This window comes from Drosophila grimshawi, unplaced genomic scaffold, assembly GCF_018153295.1.
Source record: "Drosophila grimshawi isolate 15287-2541.00 unplaced genomic scaffold, ASM1815329v1 contig_1367, whole genome shotgun sequence".
Taxonomy (NCBI): domain Eukaryota; kingdom Metazoa; phylum Arthropoda; class Insecta; order Diptera; family Drosophilidae; genus Drosophila; species Drosophila grimshawi.
The window spans coordinates 12636485-12659113 of record NW_025062889.1 but is presented as its reverse complement, the minus strand read 5'-3'; the positions used below and the strand labels follow the sequence as shown (position 1 = coordinate 12659113).

Sequence of the window (22629 nt, the reverse complement as noted above, 5' to 3'; positions counted from 1 at the left end):
TTTTTATGATAGTGTTGATAACAAAATGCGCCAATACTTTGCCATTTGCATATATATATATATAAATATATCAAATAAATATATATATATATATATATATATTTGGATATATATATATATAGTGGAAAGTTGGCAGCAGCTTAATGCCCTTGCAATGTTTACAACTCAAACAAAACGCACAACGAGAATCTTTGGATGTTGGAACTACACAGATATGCGCTCTATATACGCTCTATATATGTATTTATGTATATATATATAAGTATATATGTGCTAATGTGATTTTTATATATTTCGCTAATTTGATCTAACATACGCCAGTGGATCGCACACCAATATAATAGCCAGTGGCGCACGAATCCTTGCGCATCTCACACCACGAATTGTATGTGTGATTGTTGTTGCCACAGATTTTATCCGTTCGGAACTGCTGAAGAAAATGCTGTTAAAGGCTTCACTTTATGAATGCAGAATGCTGTTACTCACCGTTCGCTGCTGCTTGCGGGCGCATTTGTAGCGACAGGAGACGCAACGCGGCATGTGCGTCTGCAGGTCCACCAGGCAAGTATCCTTCGGGCCACACTTGATGTCCGCACAGGTGACGCGGTCCGCTGCAAAAAACCAAAAAAAGGAAAAAAACGAAATACAATTCAAATAAATTTTACGAGTCATACATTTGAAGCAGCTCTTCCACTTAAGATGAAGTTTTTTTTTTTTGCATTCTCTTATTTTATATGTGTAGCATTTCAGGTGCGGTTTAATGGCTCCTCGCGCATATCCTGGTCGAAAATCATGTGAAACTTGGCAGGTGCTGTTCAAGATTTCTTTTTGACTGCGACAGGCAGCTGGAATTGCCACAAAATTTCGTGTGTATTTTTCATCTTTTATACAATGACAGGGAACATACACAGAAGATGAAGTGCAGGATAAAAGTATATATATATATGGTATATATACGCATATGTGTGTGGTCAATATAGTAAATGGCATGTATTCTTAACATGCAAGACAAGATGACTTTGAACTTAATACGGATACTTCCTTAGTACTATTGTTTGTTCAACATATTTGACGGTTTCATAATTTTGATTCTGGCCATTTCCTTAAACGCGTTTAGCTGTTTTGCCTTTTTAAATTGGGTGTCGTTTGGGCTTGTATCTCGAGCCGCACACCGCAATTTTCAAAGCTGGTACATTATTCACACCACAGGCATGGGAATGCGCTCACATACAATGTATGAGGGGTCCGCCCCATTGTTTATATGCGCAAGACGGTAGCCAAGTAAACGGCGGCCAGGCCAACTCAACTCAACTTAACTTAAGGCAGCCAAGCGGCGCAGCCGCAAATGTACACAAACACACACAGACATATATATATATATATATATATGCATACATTTATCTTACTCATGATCTTGGAACTTGCCAACTATGTTGCAAAATGCCCAGCGGCAAATGTTGTGCGTAATTGCTTAGCGGGGTCGGTGACGGGACATTTGTGGCAGATGTAGATGCAAATACAGTGAGCACTCGCAAATTGAATGTTGCATAAATTGGAAATGTTCTCTGTGCTTTTGAGCACAGTGAATCTATGTAAATATATTATTATCTTATTACTTGCACCCATTAAAAATTGGGAAAAGGTTATAATGAAAAATTGTCTCCGTAAAGTTGATATATTTAGTCGAGTCGAGTCGATTTAGCCATGCTCTATAATTATCCTAAGTGATATATTAATTTATACAATATATAACATACCCAGACATATTATTGATCAACAAAAAATTTCATTAAGATCGAATAAGATGCGCATAGATAGATATTTGGATATTGAACAAACTAAGATATGCAAGACAAAAGCTGGCTTCAGGGTATCTGCTAGTGGAGCTGTCTCAACTAGAGCATTCTAACTTGTTTAGTAATGCAGTTTAAATGCAAATCAATCGGGAAACGTATTGTTCATTGTAGCGAGCTTTCATTGTATTTGCAGAAGTGCTGCCGGCTGCAGCGACATTGATTGAAAGTTTGACCGTCTGGCAATTCGTAACAGATCAAGTTTATTAATTTCCACTGTCAATATTCGCTGTAGGCTTGAAAGTCCTTTGCAAGGCAGTATCAGCAGACCGCCGCCACGCCCCGCCCCGCCCAGCCCAGCACCGACCCGACCCGACGCACTTGTATTTGTTGGTTGCGATGAATATGTCGAGGCTCGGCGGCGTGGCTGCATGGCTGCATCGCCTGATAATACCGTCACAATGCATGCCAACTGTAATTTGTTATGTCGACGTGGTTTAATCAACGCCAGGGGCAACCAGCCGCCAGCCGCCAGTCCATTGCGTCTAAGTCGCTGCTGCCGGCTGGTTGGCGGAACTTATTGCAACATTGTATGGCATGGCCAGAGGCACAGAGAAAGAGAGAAAGAGACAGATAGAGAGAGCGAGAGAGAAAGAGAGATTATTTGTGGTCGTGGGTCATACATATGTGTGTGTGTGTGTGTGTGTTTCCTTGGCTGGACTGGGTTGTCTGGCCATTTTGGCATTGCGTGTTGCTTAAGGTGATTTTAATACGATCGTAAACTTCAGCCGGCCCAGACGCAGCAGACGCTGAGCCAGACAAAAGTGGTGGATTGGGGGACTGAGGTACTGAAGCAGACTCAACCGGACCGGACAGTTGCAATCACTGAACCTGCGTCGCCCTCTCCCATCACCATCCACCATCCACAACCATCCCCATCGACATCGTCATCGTCATCGTCGTCGTCGTCGTCGTCGCGAAAATGGCGTTTTTAATGGCTTGTACGTGTAGTCATATTTCTTGGGGCAAACTTACCGTCCCTAGTCTTTTTTTTTGGGTCTTATTGGCTTGATCGCGACTCAGCAAATATTTATGTGAAAGCACACAAACTCACGAAAACCATAAACTTACTAACCATAAAGATAAAATGCTCGAAAACAAACAGACTGAGAGGTATACGGCAGTTATGTGTGTGGTTGTGTGAAGGCATTATTTTATCTGCTGACGATCAACATAAAGTCACAGAGAAAGACAGAGAGAGAGAGAGAGAGAGAGAGAGAGAGAGAGAGAGAGAGAGAGAGAAAGAGGAGATAGTAGTAACAGAAGCTAACTGAAATAAGAAGGCGAAGGAAAAGGAACAGGAACAGGAGCTGGAGGAACAGAGCAGAGCAGAGCAGAAGCCTTTGCATGCCAAGATCATCAGCAAGATCCAAAACAAACAAACTGTACGCACACACGCACACTCATACACATGCAAGGCGCACACATTTGTGCTAAAAGCAAAAGTGAATAATTGTTAATGATGTTAATTTATTTTAGTATACGGCTACCGTGCAACAACTTGGCCAGGCCCAAAGAGCGGGACGTGCAGCTACGGGGAGGGAGGAGCAGCAAAAAATGTGCAAAATTTATGAGTTTCTCAGCGCAGGCAGCAGCAAAACTAATGACGAAGTTGGGGCAACAGCCTTGAAGAGTCGGCAGCTGTATGTATGAATGAATACATGAATATACATCAACTGTGTAATGTGAATGGAATGAATACGTTTTGTGAATAGGACAATTCTTTTCTTATAACTATTTTCAAAAGGTATGATCTGAGTTTTTGATAAATTGATTGGAGCATAGCTAAGCTGAAGTAAAAAAGTAATGATTGAAGCAAAAATGAATATATATTTAATATAATATAGTAAAAGATAAATAAAATTAAATGCTCAAACTATGGAATGTACAACAATGTTAATATTTTTGACTTGGAAGCCGTTTTCGTATATCAAGAAATGGTTTAATGCCATATTTAATAGTAATAATCATGTTTTCATCACCAGAGTATTTATCTAGAAAATAAAACTCATTAGGCATTGGTTGCCAGCCAATTAAATACACAGACTATGCCCACACGCGTCTACCATAGAACATGCAAATCAAAGACAAAATGGACAAGAATAGTGTTTAAAATATTTGTAGTTGTCGGTGGCTGGGAAGAACGAAATTTATTTTAAAGGCAGCTGCTGATGAGACTTGGCTTTTAGTTGGTCTGCTTTTGGTTTTTAGTTATTTTGTTTCAACATTAATTGCGGGCTGTAATTTGCAACAAAACACTGCAATTAACACGCAATTGCAGCCGACAGCCGCCTCTGACACACTAAACCAGTTTGGGCAGTCGTCTGTCAGTTGGTCTGTCCCTCTGTCTGACTGTCGCCCAACTACAGATATGGCGCGCGAGAATGCAACACCCGCCACGCCTTTAATTGGTGCGGCGACTGACACCAAGGCGGCGACGATTGCTGCTGCTGCTGCTGCTGTTGCTGTTGCTGTTGAGATGCAGCAGCAACAACAGCATCCCATTGTAGGTGGGCAGCTGCAGCTGTTTGCATGTAATTAATTGGAAATCGGAGTCTATCAATCGCCTTTTAACCACAAACTTAATAAGCATGAATTATGCCCAAGTCTCCAACGATGTCGTTGTAGATGCGCAGCTAAAGTAGAGCAATGCTGGCAGTGGCAGCAACAATAACAACAACAATAGATGCAGCAACGACAACGACAACGACAACAGCAACAGCAACTGGCTAATCAAATTGCTGGCAATCATGGAGCCGTATAAGCAACTGTGGCAATTTCAGCCAACAAACGCCGAGTGTAACTTGATATGGCTCGGCAGTTGCAGACGACAGCGCGACAACAACGACAACGCGGCAGCAACAACACCAACAGCAACAACAACAACAACAATTACTTGTGGTTGTGAGTCGACTCGAAACCTCAGCCAAGTCAAGTCAAGTCAAGTCAAGTCAATCAAATGCAAAATTGCGGTTCTGCGTTGATTGTTGTTAAGTTTGCACAGCAGCAACAGCATCCGAGAGAGCGAATGACTACAGCAACATCAACAACAGCAGCAACTGAAACTGCAATTGCTGGCAATAATTTGCCATTCCACAGGGAAAAGTGTCTTAATTTGATAGAGCTTTTAAGCTTATCATTCATCAAATGTACAAATTATACACACCACAAGTAACATCCAGATATATGCACTTACCTCGACACGGTCCCGGATATGCCACTGCAATTGATCGTCCAATTTTGCAAATCATACGATTTATATCACAAGTACTCCTGTAAGTCTTGCCATCGACACCACAAACCGCACGTTCTTCAACAATTACCGACTCGTCCGGCCTCCCATCGCCATCCAGATCATATGCTATGTCATCCCAGGGACATTCGATGTTGCACGTTATGCAGTGCGGCATCATATACTGATCCTCTACACAGCTCAGGCCATTCATACACTGGACCCCATTGCAGCTGGCTGTGTGAGAATCAAATCAACACTCATTAAATAAAAGTTATAAAACAGATACAATTTTTATTTCGTAACGACTTCTGCACATTATAATAAATTTAGTCAGACTTTAGACTGCATCTAATCTGTGTAAAACTATTTGTAAATTTGGGTTAATAATAATTCCTTCATTTTCCACTGCCACAAGTGAATAACGTAATATTCAATCAATTTATTCAACATTTGAATTGTAATCACTCAAGCAATTGTATATTAAGCTTTCCTTTTGGATTATAGAAGATTTTTACAAAAACAATTTAAGTTTAATATTATATTTTAGATCACGCCGAAAATGTCAAAAACTCTTACTAATATGCACTAGTCTTAACATAGCCATAGTTTGATCCACGTGTTAATTTGATAATTGTGCCGTCTATTTGCTTATCGAACACCTACTGTCACCAATTGACCCTCAGAGCATGAGAAATCGAGCATAAATCGCAAATAAATGAATGGATTGAATGATTTATGTAACACTTGGCAACAACTAGTACATATGTGTTATAAATCCGCCAAACTTGTCACACATATGTCGGATTTATGTGCATATAGATATGTATATGGCCTGACTGAAATAGTTATATAGGAAGATATTTAGAAATCACCTTGCCTATGCAGCTCTGTAACATATGTTCCTATATACACGGCTATGTATGCTGATTACCCTATAAATAAACTGTTTGCCAATTTCTATGATTAGCGCCAAAAACCGCACACTCCTACTGTGTGTGGATGCTGTGTGTGTGCAAATGTGTGTGTGCTTGTGTGTAAGAGTACTGTATATGGATAGCTATAAACTGTCAAATTTATCATTGCACATGGGCCGTTGAAACGCCTTGGCGCCAACTGTGACACTGGCAAAAAAAAAAAAAAAATTGCATTCATTTCTCTGCACAAAATTACGAGTGAGTATTATTGGAGGCGAGTTGTAGCCGAGATATTTGCATTACATTGCATGGCCATTGCCAGATCTCCAGATTGCCGATTGCACATTCCACAAAAGCCAAAGCTGAAGCTGATGTTGGAGTTGGAACTAAAGCTGAAGCTAAAACTGCTGCCAGATCGGCACGCGCCAACGTTAGAGCGTTGTTGTAGCTGTTGCCAGACATAAAACGGCAGTGGCAGCCAGCAACACACACTGCAACAGCAACAATAACAACAACTGCAACAACAGCAACAACAACAACAAGAGGCGACAGGCCGCTTGCAACTTGCTGTTTGCCTCTTGCTGCTTGCGGCTAATCCAACAAGTTCTGCGTGGCCTCGCAGAACAGTGTGCTCCTCATCGTTCTTGTACGTTTTTATTGATCATTTGAGCATGTTTGCGAGTGCTTCCTGTATCATTAAATTATTACACAATATTTCGCAAAGAGGGCAGGTCCGAGGCATCGATCGATTGGCATGTTCTCAGTGGTCTGTCTGGCCAGTGGCTCTTGGCTCACTTGATTTTACCACTGGCGACAAGTTGTTGGCCGTAATTGAAATGTGCAATAATTTGTCATCTAATCTTATTGAGACGGTGCTGCATTTTGGCACGCGAGTACACTCGAAATTGTCCAACTCACACTCCTCGCAGTGATCGCTGGCAAAGTAGAGTTAATTTGCTAATAGTTCCAAATTTAGCCTCGCACAGACTGAGATATTAGTAATTGCTATAGTATTTTAAATTTAATGACATTTGTTGATCATTTGCAATTAGTTCAACACAACGCTTTTAAAAATATCGACGATAATACAAATCAAAAGGAACTGGCTCGATTCGACACGTTGAGTAACATTTAATGGTAAGATTAAAGTAATCTCTGCTTGGGAAAAGAGAAAACAAATTTATATTTTGAGTTGAGCGCGTCGAGTTCGTTTAGGCTTTTAAGTTCTGGATCTTGCTCATAATTTCTCTTGCATTGTTTTGTTCTGGTTTGTTTTATTTTAAAATGATTATTTTTACATTCTTGAGACGACTCGACGAGGCCCGACCCACAGTTCTGACTTATTCAAATTCATATCCAATTAGAAAGCTATTTCTTTAAAATTGTTGAATTTATTGCAATCGGCAATAGATTTTCATCTATCTAAGTTATCGAAATCGAATTGAAATAAACTTGATCTGCACGTGGAATACTTCAAATTTTCTATTGTTCTTAAAGTCAAACTTATGCTGACACTCACTCTTACAGTGGCCGCGATAGGCAACCTCCAGTTGGGCGTTGTTGGTGCGGCAGGCGCGTTTGCGCAGCTGGCATTCTGTATTGTAGGTGCGACCATCGCTGCCACAAACCGGATTCGTGTGTTGCTGTTGGTGCTGCTGTTGCTGCTGCTGCTGCTGCAATGAGTAGAAGAAGCATTTGCAAAATGTGCGCTGGCCCCAAAGAGTATGCAATGGAAATGTGTGACTTACCACTGGCGCTGGCTCATAAATTCCAGCCATAAATGCTAAATCATCGGCATTATCCAAGTGGCTGCGGCTGCTGGATGACGCAGCCGTTTCACTTCCGTGTTCAGCCAGATAGAGACGACGACGTCCGCCAGACTGAGACTCAGACCCAGACCCAGACCCAGACCCAAGCCCAGACATTGTGGTATTCGCTGCCATTCTTTGCTGATCCTTGTGGTTGTGCTTGTGCTTACGCCTGCGCTGCTGCTTCGTTCCGTTGTCGTATTGTTGTTCGTGATTTGGACCATGTTGCTGTTGTTGATGTTGGTGTCTGACTCGAGCTGGCGCATTGTCTTGCTGCTGCTGCTGCTGCTGCTGCTGCTGGTGCTGCTGCGACTGTCTATTAATGTCGTTGGCGGGTTCATTAGCATTTGCCAACTTGTGTCTAGACTGAGCCGTCTGCGCAGGCGTAGCGGACGAGTCATTGGCTCCTGTTGCCGTCGTCATTGATCTTGTTAAGTGTTTGCCATTGTTGTTGCTGTCGCTGTTGCTGCTGTTATTTTTTCTATGTCTGCGCCGCTCGCTGCCCCGCATTGCCCCTGCCGATGTTGGCGTCATTCTCTCCATTTCTACCTTCATCTGCATTTTCACTTTGCCGCCGCTGTTGCCGCTGTTGTCGCTGTCGCTGGTGTGCTCCATGTGCAGTCGTCTGGTTGTGGGCTGCTCTTGCAAATTGCTGCTGTCTATAATCAAAAGTCTTCTGTGTTTCGTTTCGCCCTGTGCGCCCCTTCGCTGACTTGCTCGCTTTGGCATACGTTGCAGTTGCTGTTGTTCTTGTTTTCTTTGGTTATCAGCGCCGTTGCTGTGGCTGTGGCTGTTGTTGTTGTTATTGTTGTTGTCGCTTTGTTTATGCTGGCGTTTGGCGCCATCTAAACCTAAATTGCTGTTTGTAATTTCGCTACTTAGACTACGTGAACCGCGCGTCGGCATTGACGACGACGGCAACAACAATGACGACGCCCACTGTTGTTGTGACTGTTGTTGCTGTTTCTCTGTTGCTCTGTGATGTTGCTGCAGTTGCTGTTGCTGCTGTTGCTGTTGCTGCTGTTGCTGTTGTTGCTGCTTCCGGCGTAGTGTTGCTCCACACTCGGGCGCACACACACACTTTGGTCTGCCCTTGCGCTTCACGCATTTCTTGTTTGGCCCACATTTGAAGCCCTTGCAGCTCTCTGCAAAAAAGGTTTGTACAGAAATCGCATAAATTTTATAGCTGCCGCTGTCTCGAGACATCTAAGTGGCATATCTAAATCTAAAGTCTGGCTACAGACTCACCTATACACGGTGCACACTCGACGCCGCCTCCGATGGCCGTCGCAAAGAAGTACTCGACGCTGCTCAGCTCGCGATCCGTGTAGGAGAAGGTCTGGCTGGCGCCGCAGCAATCCGATTTTGTGATGTTCGTTGAAAATATTTGATTGCACTTCCCGCTGCCCAGATGCGTCTGCCAGCAGGTGCCAGCTGCACAATAAAATCGAAGAACATGCCAATTTTGGTCGTGTACTCAGTTTATGAATTGCCCCAACACCCATTCGAATCTTCATTTCAAAATATGCAATTTACTTATGAAGTACATTTTTCAAATGCGACATTTCAAATATATAAATGAGATACTGGCCGCATTTAATAACACAATATACACAACACTGAAATACAATACAATTTTGAAAGCCTTACATGCATTTTTGAAAATCATCTAAAGCAGTGTGCTTTAATAATACTATTTAATTTTTGATTGCATTTTGTTAGGTCAAATGGAAATCGATTAACTAATATATACTAATATATAAATATCTGTTTAATTTTTGTATAATTGACTATTAGCTCTAGTCTATTATTATATAATATATAATAAAATTACAAGTCATAAAACATTTTATCAGCTTGTTAATTAAGTTCTAAGTTAACTAAGTTAACAAAATGTTTAAATACAGTTCAAGAAAGTCGCATTTAATTTTTGCAAAGCAACTTCTCGTCAATTTTCTTGGAATTGATCAAATACTGTTTTTAATCGAAGAAGAAGAAAAAGCAAATGACATAAGGCCCCCTGATCGAAATCGAAAACAAAAATAACAAAATAGGAATGCAAAATATATATATTTATATGTTTAACTGATTAATAAAAGGCCGGGTGCTAATAAATGACAGACGAGCTCCAGAATTGACCGTTTGAAACTGTTTTCATTCCCCGCTTTTTTAAGATTTCTGATATCGTTTTTTTTTTTTTTGATTTGCTTTGCTTTCGATTGGTTTGGCATGTGGGATAAACAAATAAGAATATTGTGAGAAATTGCGTCATATTTGGTACAATGTGTCGCATTTATCGTTCAATCACTTCGAATGAACGCAGATAAACAGAAACAAAAAAGAGATTCCGAAATGTATGTAAAAAGATACTTAAAACGCTCGATTGACAAACTGGCGCCACTTTCATAAAGTTTGTGTGTGTGTGTGTGCGAGTGTGTGTGTGTGCGTGTGGCACTAATGGCAATCATTTTGATTTTGGGTCAGGCCGGATGAGTAAAGAGTGTGAAATGTATCTGGGCAGCTACTTACCCGATGCAAGGCGCATGCTCAGCAGCAATGCAATTAACAAAGTCATCAATGGAAGTCCAGACTTGCCTGCTACCGGCAACATGGCTCTTGTTCTTGTTGTTGTTGCTGTTGTTGTTGTTGCTGCAGCTACTGTTGCTGCTGCTGTTGTCGTGCAGCGGCTGCTCTTTTGTGGACTAGAACTAGATAAATGTTGCTGCTGGTGTTGTCGTTGCTGTTGCTGTTGCTGCAGTTGTCGTTGTTGTTGTTCACGTGCCGATGACACCTCGTCATTAGCGTCAATGTTGTCGTTGTCGTTGCCGGCGTGCGTAGTGCGTGAATATGAATGTGAGTGCGAGTGCGAGTGTGAATCTGAGTGTGAGTGTGGTTGTATTTGGGATTGTCTCACTGCGGCCACATTGACGTCATGGTCATGGACAGCATTCACATACGCATTCCCATCATCGTCATCATCATCATCATCATCATTGGCTTTGGCAATTATGCGGCCAGCATAACGCAGGCAATTGGCCATTGCTTGCAAAGCCTTCCATATGATTACTATAAATAAACTTAGAATTGTGCTACATTTGCGATGAGTTGTTGCCACCGCTGTTGCTGCCGTTGCTACTGCTGCTGCCGCTGCTGCTGCTGTTCGTGTTGCTCTTGCTGTTGCTGACGTCTTCGTCATTGACAATGTTGTCGCTAATTGGTTTGGCTTACGCGCTTCGAGCGGAAGTGCGCGCATTGTCAGCATGTTTCTGCGCTTGTATTTGTAGTTTGATTTTAGAAATGTCAAATTGTTCTGACTGTTTGCTTGTGGCAGCTGCATGACAGGGCGATCGGCGAGCACAACAATTGATGAATGCTGCAAGCAAGATCAAAACGATTTATAAATCAACATAAATGCGTAAGCAGTTTCAATTAAATATCGCACAAATATCTCAGCAAAGTATTTTAGAAGCAATGTTAGGCAGCACAACGTGCATACGCATACGACTTAAGATATACAACATACAACAAGCAACATACAACATACGTACTGCAGCAGCCACTTGAATGAAGCACATGCTTCAAGTCGCATAATGCAACCACAACAGCAGCAGCAGCAGCAGCAACAAAAACAACAACTACAACACCCAGTCAAGCACAAAGAATGTTTTGTATAAAAACAAATAATCGAATAAGAAGCGCTATCTTGCTGGTACAGAATGGTAAATACCCTTTCAGATTTCGGGTTGATAAAGTCCTTTTGAATTAATCGACACAAAAATATTTATATCCTGACCTTGGCTGAGGTAACTTAAAAAAGATACTTTTGCTGGATGTGATTAGATTTTATTCGAAACCAACTAAAAAAAAACTAAGTTTTAAACAAATTGTTGATATTTTATATTGCTGTCTGATGTAGAAAAGACGTCCTTGTTAGATCAACCTCAGACTGTACAGACTGTTCAGGGCATTGCAAAAATGTTAAAGTCATAATAAGTCTTATCTGGCTGAATACAGTTACCAAATTGAAATACTATTTTGAAAGGGTATATGAAAAGACTGCAAAGAGGCAACAATTAAGTCTCAAACGTTGAGTTGACATTGAGCAGGCGGTTTTCAAAATGCGACTACTAAAAATAAAGAACCTGTTGCTGTTGCTGTCATCGCTGCTGTCGTTGTCTGCAATGTTGCCTCGGCGCAGCAGACGCAGACAGCGGCTGTGACAGCGACTGAGGCAGATGCAGATGCAGAGACTGAGGCAGAGTCAGAGACAGAGACAGAGGCAGAGGCAGGTGCGCGAGCTTTGGTAGGTTTGGCGCATAATGCAGTCGCGTTTGTCTTCAGCCAAAGTCTTCGTCTCCAGTTCCAGCCTTTGACTCCAGCTCCAGCTCCAGCTCCAGCATTTTCTGTCTCTTTGTCTGTTTGTCTGCCTGTGGCTTGTGTTTGTATTTGCGTTTGTGTGCTGTGTGACTTGCAGTTTGTTTGACGCGCTAGTTTGGCATTTGTTTTATTTTTTGGCTGCTGCCGTCATCGTCATGACATTAAGGACGTGCTCAAGCCAACATATGCAGACGGCTCAGACAGCGGCGACAGACGGCGGCCTGGCGACACTGGCCAAGACAGACATGCAACAATTGCATCGAGTAGGCAAAACGAAACGAAACGAAGCGAAGCGAAACGTGACTGGAGTGTGACTTGTGCATGCTGCTGTTAGTTAACTCAAGCATCCTAATTTGGCCAACTTGGCAACGTCCTTGAGAGCTGCCTCAAAACAGCAATTGTCAATGTCTTTTCATCCAAATTAGTGGAGCTGCCCCCAGGCAGCTACCCTTCCTGCTGCCACATCAAAAATTAGCCCCATCAGGCTGCCGCCAACTCAAGTTATTTCTTTAGCCATTGCGTTTACCTGCGCCGCGCCAGACATTGCACATTTCCTCGTAAACAATTAATGACCTACTGCGTCGTGGTTCATGTTCATAAAAAAAAATAAAAAATAAATAAATAAATAAAAAAAAAAAATTATTGCGTTAACATGCGTTGCGACATTTTATATGACGGTCGCTCGCTCGGCTTGCCGCCTGGTGGCTTTCCAGGTTAGCCCCGGTCTGCCAGACGCTGTCTGCATCCACACACACACACACCGCACACACACACGGACATGCTCGGACCACGTCCAAGTGCAGCACACGCACTTGCATTGGAGCTGCATTCCTGTCGTGTCTCGTGCAAGACGCTTGGCTATTTTTAGACCCGGCGCAGTCAGTGGGTTTTTCGAAATATATTTGCTTTTTGTTTTTGCAAAGTTCTGGTGGAGACTGCTTTCTATGATTGTTTCGTTTGTTATTATTGATTTAGTTTATGCATGTCATAAATTGCACAAATTTCGAGTGTTTACTGTACTTGCAGTTTTTGTTTTTCTTTTTACATTTTATTTTTTCGCTCAAATGCTTGAAATTCCGCAGTGTTTACGAAACAACAATAAAAGCAGCAAACATTGGGTTTAAAGGAGCACAGCAAACGACAGAAGCAGCAGCAGCAGGAACAGTAGCAGTAACAACAACAACAGCAACAACAGCAACAGCAGCAGCAACAGCAACAGCAGCAACAATAACAGCAACAACAACAACAGCAACAACAACAACGGCATAAAATGCATTCACCGCAGCAGGCAAAAGCTTAGCAACTGCATTGCCAAACCCAATAACAACACACACACACACACAGCCATATATACATTTTGTATATATTTCTACTTACATATACCTATATAAACGTATGTATATAGGAGCATAGTTATGCATGTATATGTTCTTATATAGCCTGCCTTTAGCTTGATGCAGTTTGACCGTTGGCCGACGCGACGTCGACTTTAAAGACCTGTTTTCATGTTTTTTGGGCATTTATTCTGGATTTTCGCAAAACATTTTTTTTTCTACTACTTTTTTTTTTTTGTATTGAATTGCATCCTCTGGTTTCTGTTGTTGTTGTTGCTGCTGCTGCTGCTGCTGCTGTGGCTGCTGCACTTCAGCAACAAGTGCATTATATTCTGCAGCCGCAACAAGAAGATGCAGAAGAAGCACACTCAAAACAAAAATTTCAAAATCATGCGCCTAAAAAGCCAAAGAGCAGCAGAAGAAGTGCCAAATTTCATTACTTGCAACGTGCAACCAAAGATGCAAACGGTATCGCATTTAGTTGCATACTAGAAAAATCGATATGCATATTGTGGCTCATCAAATGCTCGTTAGCACATGATAAATGCTTGCCCAAAGTAAACTATTCAATTAGAAAATGTGTGCGAAATTATTGTTAAATAGAACAAATAAAGGCATCAAAAATTAAAAACAACTCGCTAATTAAAAACACGCGTCTTATATAATTATCTATTTGCAGTTAATAAATAAGCATGATTTGCAGCGAATTTAATTTTTATTTTCAATTATTGAGAACATTTTGTGGACACTCTCCTTTTTTCTATGCACCATTTATTGGCAGAGTTGCTTAGATATATATACTTTATAAGTTTCTAACAATCCAAAATGAACTCTTTTAAATACTTCAAGTCTTGGATAACAAATATGATTTAAAATGTTAAAGATTTCTAAGTATTTGTGCTGGGATATTATATCTACAGATAGATGTAGTTAAATACTACACGCCCAATGTCAAATTTTGTTTGGCATTCCCCTGGTTTAAGGCGTTGACGGGTCTTAACCCCCAAGTCTAAAGGCATTTGAGTTGCTTCCTGCTTCTGGTGTGGCAACAAAGTTGCCGCCGCGATTGCGCAATAGCTGTGGACGCGAAGGCAGTCGGGGCCGACAACAGTCGCCAAGTCTCCGATTACCGACCTGAGTTATTTTTAGCGCACGTCGCACTTTTTTGCGGCTCCCAGTCTGGGTCTGAGTCTGGCGTTGGGCTTGTATCTGGGTCTGTTTCTTGGTCTCTTGCTCTCCGTATCTGTATCTGTATCTGCATCTGTATCTTTATCTATGTATCTCAACCGCTGTGTAACTGTGTGTTGCGGATCACAATGTGTTGTTGTTGTTGTTGGTAGGTTCAAATCGAAAAAATAAAACCCAAAAAGGGTCAATTGGCGTTTTTGGTTTCATAAACCAGCGCAGTCGGGGCGCTTCTTTGGAAATATTTGTTGTCATCGACTGGCAAAAAGGAACAACAGGAAATTCCTTTCAGCAAACTCATCAAGCTAAAGTAAACGACGCGTCAAAAGCGTAAAGACACACAGTTTTTTGGCGCGAGATTAATGACATTTGGACAGTCCGGGTCGCCGCACTCACCACACTCTACCCTTCTTCCGGAACTGCTAACCGTGTGTCAACAAATGCCGCCCACTTACGCATACGCAATTTGCATATTCCAACAGCAGCAGCAGCAGCAGCAGCAACAGCAGCAGCAGCATCGTCGTCGTTTGTTATGCAAGCAGTAAATTTTCAATAAATATACATAAACCAACAAACAAATCAAATCAAATCGACGACCGCCGAGACACACGACGACTACGACGACTACAACGACGACGACGACGGTCAATCGAGTAGCCAAACTGACGCTGCTGCTGCTTTGGTTGGCCAGAGCCGACTGCCGGCTACACTCGTATCTGTGTGCATTGTGTATGTGCTTATGTGTGTGTGTGTGTGTGTGTGTGTTTGTGAGTCGAGCCTCCCACAGGCCAGTCAGTTATAGAGAGATACATAGCCGCATCATGTGATCCATTGGGGTGTTGTTTGCTTGTTTGTTTTCTTAGCGTTCGAACGTCACGCGTTCGTTTGCATTGCACATACGCAGCGTTGGCCGAAAACAGTCGACACTCCAAAGTGCTGGGCACATATTTGTGGTTGCTGCCGCTGTTGCTGCCGCTGCTGCTGCTGCTGCTGTATCTGGAACTCTGTGATCTAATCACACACAGAAGACAGCAGCGTTGAAAACAACGCCTCATTAACGCCAGCAGCAGCTCAGTCTCAGTCTCAGTCTCGGTCTCAGTCACCGCTTAAGTAAACAGGAAATCGGCAGGATTGCAATTGCTGCTGTCAAAGTTTAGACGCGCGCGCGCTTTTTTTTCTTACTTTTCAGATTGTTTTTTGTTGTTGTTGGTCTTGGTGTTTATTTGCCATTTTAGTGGCGTGAAATTGTTGTTTACTTTTTACTCTATCTCTCTCTCCCACTCTCTCTCTCTGTCTCAACTACTGTGTTTTACTATTGCTGTATTCGTTGCTTGTTTTCGTCTTCTATTTGGAAGTTTTGACTGTCTGCAGCCGGAGAGCACAATATATAAAAGAAATAAACCATTAAGTCGACGTCGTCGTCGCAGCGAAATGAAAATAAATATCGTCGCACATGAAATTGGATCTGTTATTGAGTCTTTCGATTATTCTGTTGACAACTATGCAAGAATTTTGTTATTGTCTGAGTCTCGCAAATATACGTGGAAATATTTGTTCTCTTTTATTTGTATTATTTTTGTGATCTTTTCAGTATTGCATTGCATTTGCAATGGGGAAAATGGAAGTGAAGTGTAAATTTGTGAACGACTGTTGCAGCTGCAAAGCACGAAACTGTTTGCAGACAATTTTCTAAAGAAAAACAAAACTTGAAATCTTCACACCTTGTTGGTTGGTAAAGCATAGAGGTGTTAATTCGGTTATATTTCGTTTCTGTATCTTTTTTTTGAAAACTTAACGCAATTGGTTTGTGAATTAACACTACAAAGAGATCGATTGTTTTTATCTTATATTTTCGTACAGGTTAAGATATAAATGTTTATAGTCAAAGTCAAGCATTTCTTTCTCTCTTACCTGTCTTAGCTAAAATTTTCAAAACAATTTTATTTGATTTATTATATATATATATATATATATATTTAAGGCTCAGATTAGCCTAGAAAATGACATAGCATACGATAATTTTTAATACCGTTTTTTTCGTTTATTAATTAATTAATAAATTAAATTACGTTGTTTTATGAGATTTTCTCCACACGAGAACCGAGAAGTTATACAAACTTCGTCACATATTCTGCTGTTTGACTTTTTACACCTTCGACATTTATTGTGATGAATTACAATTTTAAAATACATAAGTACTTAATTCAAAATATACAAATAAAATACTGCTACGCTAAACAATAATTGACGTATTTATATGTGTCTTTTTAGCGCGTTTTATGCTTACACTTCACATAGTTTACAAATACTTTGAGCAGGTTTATACAAATTATAAATAAATTAATATAAATCGAATTAATTATTCAAATATTTTTGGAACACAAAATTTAAGTGTTTTTTTTTCTATTGAAATTGACCAATTTTCGCGAAACAAATCATTGGAAACTTTGCGTTTCCGTTCGACTTCGGACGAAGTGAAAAACGTGCGCCTCAACTGATGGTCGAATGCCGACTGAATTTTGAAAACTAAAGTTCTCGTTTAGGTAGCAAACACAGACAGCGACGAGAGAGACAGACAGCGGAAGAGAGAGAGAGAGAGAGAAAGAGCGAGCGAGAGGGAGAGAGAGAGAGAAAGATAAAGAGTGGGATAGAGAGAACCTCGCAAGGTTTTTTTAGATTTGAGATTTGAGAATCGGTTTGTTGTTGTTCTTGTTGTTGTTGTTGTTATTTACTTGTTGCTTCGTGCTCAAGGACTACAACGCTTTTGGCCAATAGCATTGCCTGCAATTGAAGTGTGCCGTTCAAAAATTGCAATTCAATTTAAATATGCTAAATGCTTAGCGTTGAAGTCGGCAAGAGCACGAGCCACTGAATGAGTTGCACACACCGATTGAGAGAGCGAGAGAGAGAGAAAGAGAGAGAGTGAGAGAGAGAGAGAGTAATTGATGGAACCTGCTGCTGCAGTTGCAGTTTTTTGTTGTTGTTGCAAAGTGGAAAACAGCTGATGTTGCCCATGGTTTTTAAGTTTCTTAAATAATTTTTGTTGCTTTTTTTATGACCGGTAGCCTATAAAGAATGTCTGAAAAAGCGCATAGTAAAATTATGCAGGTAGTTTCGACTCTATTAACATCTTAAAATCGTGAACAGCTGCGATCTCAATAAATGTCAAAATAAATCTATAGCAATGGCTTGCTGCCTTGAGCTACAGCAGACCTGTAAAGGAACATTAAAATTCAGTAATAAAATATATTGGATGCCATAACAAAAAAAAAAAAACATTGAAAACTGCTAAGCACTGGTTCAAAAATAATATATTTCGATGCACTTCAAGTTTTTATTGACAACCTGTGTTCTAAAATTCATCAATTCTATTTATTCCATGTTTTTCTAAAATGTTGTTGGTATAATTTTTGTATTTTTGATTTTGATAAAAATGATATGGCCCACTGCGTTGCACAAACGAGATTACAGGGTATATGCTATTCAAGATGCCGCAACTACCTGCTTGTGTTCAACATTTTTGTATCGCTGTGTGAATTTCCGGCTGTGTGTGTGTGTGTGTGTGTGTGAGTTGCAATGCTGCGTGGCTCATTTAATGCAGCAAGTGCCATGCTGCGGCCATATAGTAAACATCAGCATAAACATAAACATAAAGATATCTGCCTGGCCTTAACTGTCTATTGTTTGCCAGCAGCAGCAGCAGCAGCAGCGGCAGCCGCAGCTGGACAATTGCTAACTGGCAAGCGAGAAAAGCGATTTCTTTATGGCGCAAACAGTATCATAATTTTGATCTAATTGCCAGATATTTGTAAAAACAAACTGTACGTCTTATGCTGCACGCTGCTTGCTGCACGCTGCTTGCCGCTTGCCGCCTGCATCTGTTTGTTGTTACCTGTTAGCTGTTAGCTGCTGTTGCAAAAATTAAGAAATTTTGATGTGCAATGCCACAGAGACGACGACTGCTCGCTGTTGGCCCTTGGTTCGCTGGAGTGTTGTTGAGCGTTTTATTGGACAATGGCGTGTCGTGTGTGCATTAAGATTCAGCTGCAATGCTCGAGCGGTCTTTTTTGCTCTCTGTCTCTCTCTCTCTCTCTCTGTCTCTTTCTTTCTCTCTCTCTATCTCTCTTTGCCCCTCCATCTGTCTCCCTTTACCTTTGGTCTGGCTGAACTAATGACTTGAACATCAATACAATGCATGTGTCTGCCACATTTAGAGTCTACAGCATTGCGTGTGCTCTGACATAAACTTCGTCGAGATTCGGATAAGAAGAAAAAAAATAAAACACTAAAATACGAAAATACAAGCTCGTACCACATGACGTATACACAATCAGCTGGGCCAGTCGAAATGTAACACATTCATTAGCATTTTTAATTGAAATATGTTGTGTATGCATTTGGATATGCCGCCCACTCTTGTTGCACATGTACAGTATATCGATGCATGGAAATTGCCATGAAATTGCCAAATTTTTGCATTTTCAATGCCACTTTCTTTGATTTCCACGTGTTATACCCTAGCAGAGCAGACATTATAGTTTCCCCAAGAAAAATATATTTTTTACATTTATTTTGTTTTTCAATTGAGTTATTTTTTTCATTTATTCAGCAGCAGGAGATCTTTTATAAGGAGGAGTAGACAAGATTAGTCTGACGACTTCAAAATCTTTTTTGTTTGTAGAAATTAAAATTATATTTATGGATATAAAATATATTTGCAGGGGTATAAAATCTTTGGTGTTCTTTTTATTTCTACTCAAATCTAATTATTCTAATTTATGAATGAATTGCGCACTGCCGCTACCCCCATGCACCCATGCACAATTTTCCATTGCATTTAATTGAAAATGTAGATTTTTGTGTTTGTTTTGATTTCCGGCCGTCGAAATAAATCAAAATTTGAATGTAGCAATATACATCAAAGTGCAATCTCTGACATTTGAGCGGTCACAGGAAATGAATCAGTTGCTGATCAGTGATTCTTAATAAGCTTATGGCAATCACATATTTATATGTGCAACTAAAATATATTTCTCATTGGGTCAGCCGATGCGTATGCGTGATATTTATTCATTTTTTTCCCTTTAAGGGCCAAAGACAAAGTGAAATGCAATCTGAGTGCACAGTTTGTCTTTGGTTGGTTGGGGCTCCTGGGCATATCGTATATCAAATGAAATGGATGACCAAACAAAACCGATTATTGGTAAACATCAAAGTGACTTGCGCTACAGTCAAGCCTGCCTTTGAGAGATTTCCAGACTGCCATTCCAAATGCAGCGCTTATCAATTTGAATTCGTTTCTCACGCTAATTAGTGCGCTGCACTGTTGGGCGGCTGAGTGTAAAGGGGTGGTGGGAGGCGTGGTTGGGGCAGCTTAAGTGGCGGCAATTTGCGGTGCCTCAAGGATATTCGATGACAAAAAGAAATTGCTTTGCGTTAAGCTGTCTGCCTGTTGTCTCGTCTAGACTGATTTCCCTATATGTGTGGGTGTGTATATATGTGTGTGTGTGTGTGTGTGTGTGTGTATTAGTCCGCTTAGGCTTGTTCTGCTGTCGGCACTTTACATCAAAGCAAAAGCCATTGCAATTGGCTAGACAGCGTCATTATAATCCTCGTTAGTCGGTTTGCAGTTGGACAGCATATCCGTGTGTGTCTGTGTGTGTGTCACTCTGTGTGGCAGAGTGTGTGTGTGCAACATTATTGCATGTGTGAGACATGCTCGTGCACATATGCATAAATTAATAGATGCGACTATTTCAATCTTAAATTATGCAGGTAATTCTGCTGTGTGTATTCGAATGTTGCTAATTATGCCATGTAAAATGTTGAAGAAATATTTAGAATTTTTTAAATTAGAGCAAAAACTGTCGTTTAGTACTCAACGCATGAAATGTCAAATAAGATTTAAAGTAATACATTTTTGTATTTAAAATTGGTATTACAAATGATGACAAATTGCTGAATTCTTTGCAATTGCTCAATTCTGGATTAGAATTTCAATTGTTAAATTTTGTGTTATATATTTCGGCCCAAAAGTATGCAACAAATATGCTGCAATATACAACTGCTTGCTTGGACTGCTTGCATATGCATGGCACTGCACTGCGTTTACTGCTTCACAGTGTGCATTAGCTAGTACACAAACCATACCCAACAGTGGTTGGCAACGCGGGCACACTTGCGTTTGCCGCCAATTTGAGCCTGATTTGCTTTTTGGCAATAAAATTAGTAAAAATTATATTTATTTTTTATGCGGCACTTAAGATTGTTGTCACAAAGCATACAGCTCTCCACAAAAAGGTACACAGCAATTAAATTACAGTGCTTAAATGCAGATGCTTAAAATTCAGTGGACATATTGCGTGCTAATAAAACTCTTGATTATTTATGAATATATAAAATATATATAAATTTTTGTTTATTAATTTGAAAGTCGAAGCAATTCCAGCTGTAGCTGCAGCTGCAGCTATTTGAGGCACTACTTTATACAAACATTACTCGTTTTTCTATCCGTCCGCCTGCCTGCCTGTGTCTGTCTGTGTGTCCGTCGCATGCCTGATTTGAATTTTAATTGCAGCGCGACACTCAGCAGTTTAATGTGATGTGTAAAGAGCATTTAACAGATACTTTGACTATTTTATGATGACAACGTGCCAAACGTGCAATGTGCACTGTGTACTCAACTTTAACAACATTTACCATCAAACAGCAGCGAGCAGACACTAAAATAGATAAGCTAAAAACTGAGCAAAAGCAGGAGAAAAAGAAAATGATCGCAAATCAAATTTGACATTGGCTGTATTTGTATTTTTACGGAAATCGTCAACTCTCTTTGTGACTCGATCAACTGACGACCATGAGTCAAATATTGTATTGTATTCGCCCCCAGAAAGTGATCCACAACTATTACTCGCATGCACAGCTGCGGTCAAAATAATAGAACTGCACACGAATCGATAGGAAAATTTTCAAACAAATTCTGAATATTTAGTTCAAAAATGATGAAAATTGGCAATCAATACTGAAGATGAGTAAACATTAAAAGTTGGCATAGCCATTCAATTTAATAAATTTCATATTCATTTTATATTTAGTTTTATGAAATTATTATTAAAATTTATCATTATATTAGTAGTGGGATAATTATGCAGTTTTCTCAGCTTTTCCCGCGGCTAAATTATATTTCTAAAAGCTAAATACGATGATATGTTTAGTATTTGGAAAATAATAGTATTTTAAAACATTTCCAGATGAGAAATCCAACATTGAATTGAATTTTTCTTCATATTGAAGGTATTCAAGAGTCATATTTTTATTAAATGCTATTATTTTGTTGGCCGCAACTGTATGCATATCACGCGTGTATCTTCAATTACAAAGAAAATTCCGCAAGATTGAGTGCTCCTCTCGAATTACACACTTGACGACACAATTGAGGCGCATAACCGGAAAATCGCAGCTGAATTGAGAAATGAGAAATTTGAATGTTTGGCGCTTGCCTCAGTTTTATTTTGCCGCACAGCGAAAGCGATCTGTTCAATATATATTTCGCTTGAACTGTGAAATTAGGTAGGCGTCCTCTGTTTACCTTGCCTTGAGCGCATTTGTGTGTCACAAACAACCACGCACCTGCCACAGCCACTGTTAGACTGTTACACTTTCCGTTTCAATTAGTCCATAGACAAACAATAAAAACATTTTGTCTTTTTTTTATATATACCTGCCAAACGGCGCCTGCTCGTAAAGGGGTTGGCCATTTGATTTTATGGCAAGGGTGAGGACTGTCTGACGTTGATTGGCAGGCCATTCATTCATCTGTTTCCTCAAAATTGCAGCACTTTCATGGACATTTATTTATGAAGTGCAAACACAATATTTTGACGTGGCAACCCGCACACAGCAAAAATGGAATAAAATATTGTT

The 22629-nt window shown here is 40.4% G+C and overlaps 1 protein-coding gene across 3 annotated transcripts; it reads right to left on the bottom strand.

Annotated features, from left to right (window-relative positions):
- Positions 1 to 100: 100 nt before the first annotated feature.
- Positions 101 to 16650, bottom strand: LOC6560157 (AF4/FMR2 family member lilli). 3 transcript variants are annotated; one of them, XM_032734035.1, is made up of 8 exons: positions 16618 to 16650; positions 10340 to 11183; positions 9059 to 9244; positions 7751 to 8955; positions 7522 to 7675; positions 5050 to 5322; positions 487 to 611; positions 101 to 430 (listed from the first exon to the last, which is right to left on the bottom strand). In XM_032734035.1, the coding sequence occupies exons 2-8, from the start codon at positions 11145 to 11147 to the stop codon at positions 308 to 310; spliced, it is 2874 nt and encodes a 957-aa protein (XP_032589926.1). In that variant the 5' UTR covers positions 11148 to 11183; positions 16618 to 16650; the 3' UTR covers positions 101 to 307. The 3 variants fall into 3 exon arrangements, with proteins under 3 accessions (XP_032589926.1, XP_032589928.1, XP_032589927.1); XM_032734037.1 differs by having other exon boundaries at positions 7522 to 7669; XM_032734036.1 differs by having other exon boundaries at positions 102 to 427.
- Between the last annotated feature and the right edge of the window lie 5979 nt (positions 16651 to 22629).

Bases quoted from the DNA above. Each gene is read 5' to 3' on its own strand.
- LOC6560157 (XM_032734035.1), bottom strand. From the start codon at position 11,147: ATGCAGCTGCCACAAGCAAACAGTCAGAACAATTTGACATTTCTAAAA. The intron at 8,956-9,058 runs GTGAGTCTGTAG...CCTTTTTTGCAG, and splicing joins CGAGTGTGCACCGTGTATAG to AGAGCTGCAAGGGCTTCAAA. The intron at 5,323-7,521 runs GTGAGTGTCAGC...ATTCTCACACAG, and splicing joins CTATCGCGGCCACTGTAAGA to CCAGCTGCAATGGGGTCCAG.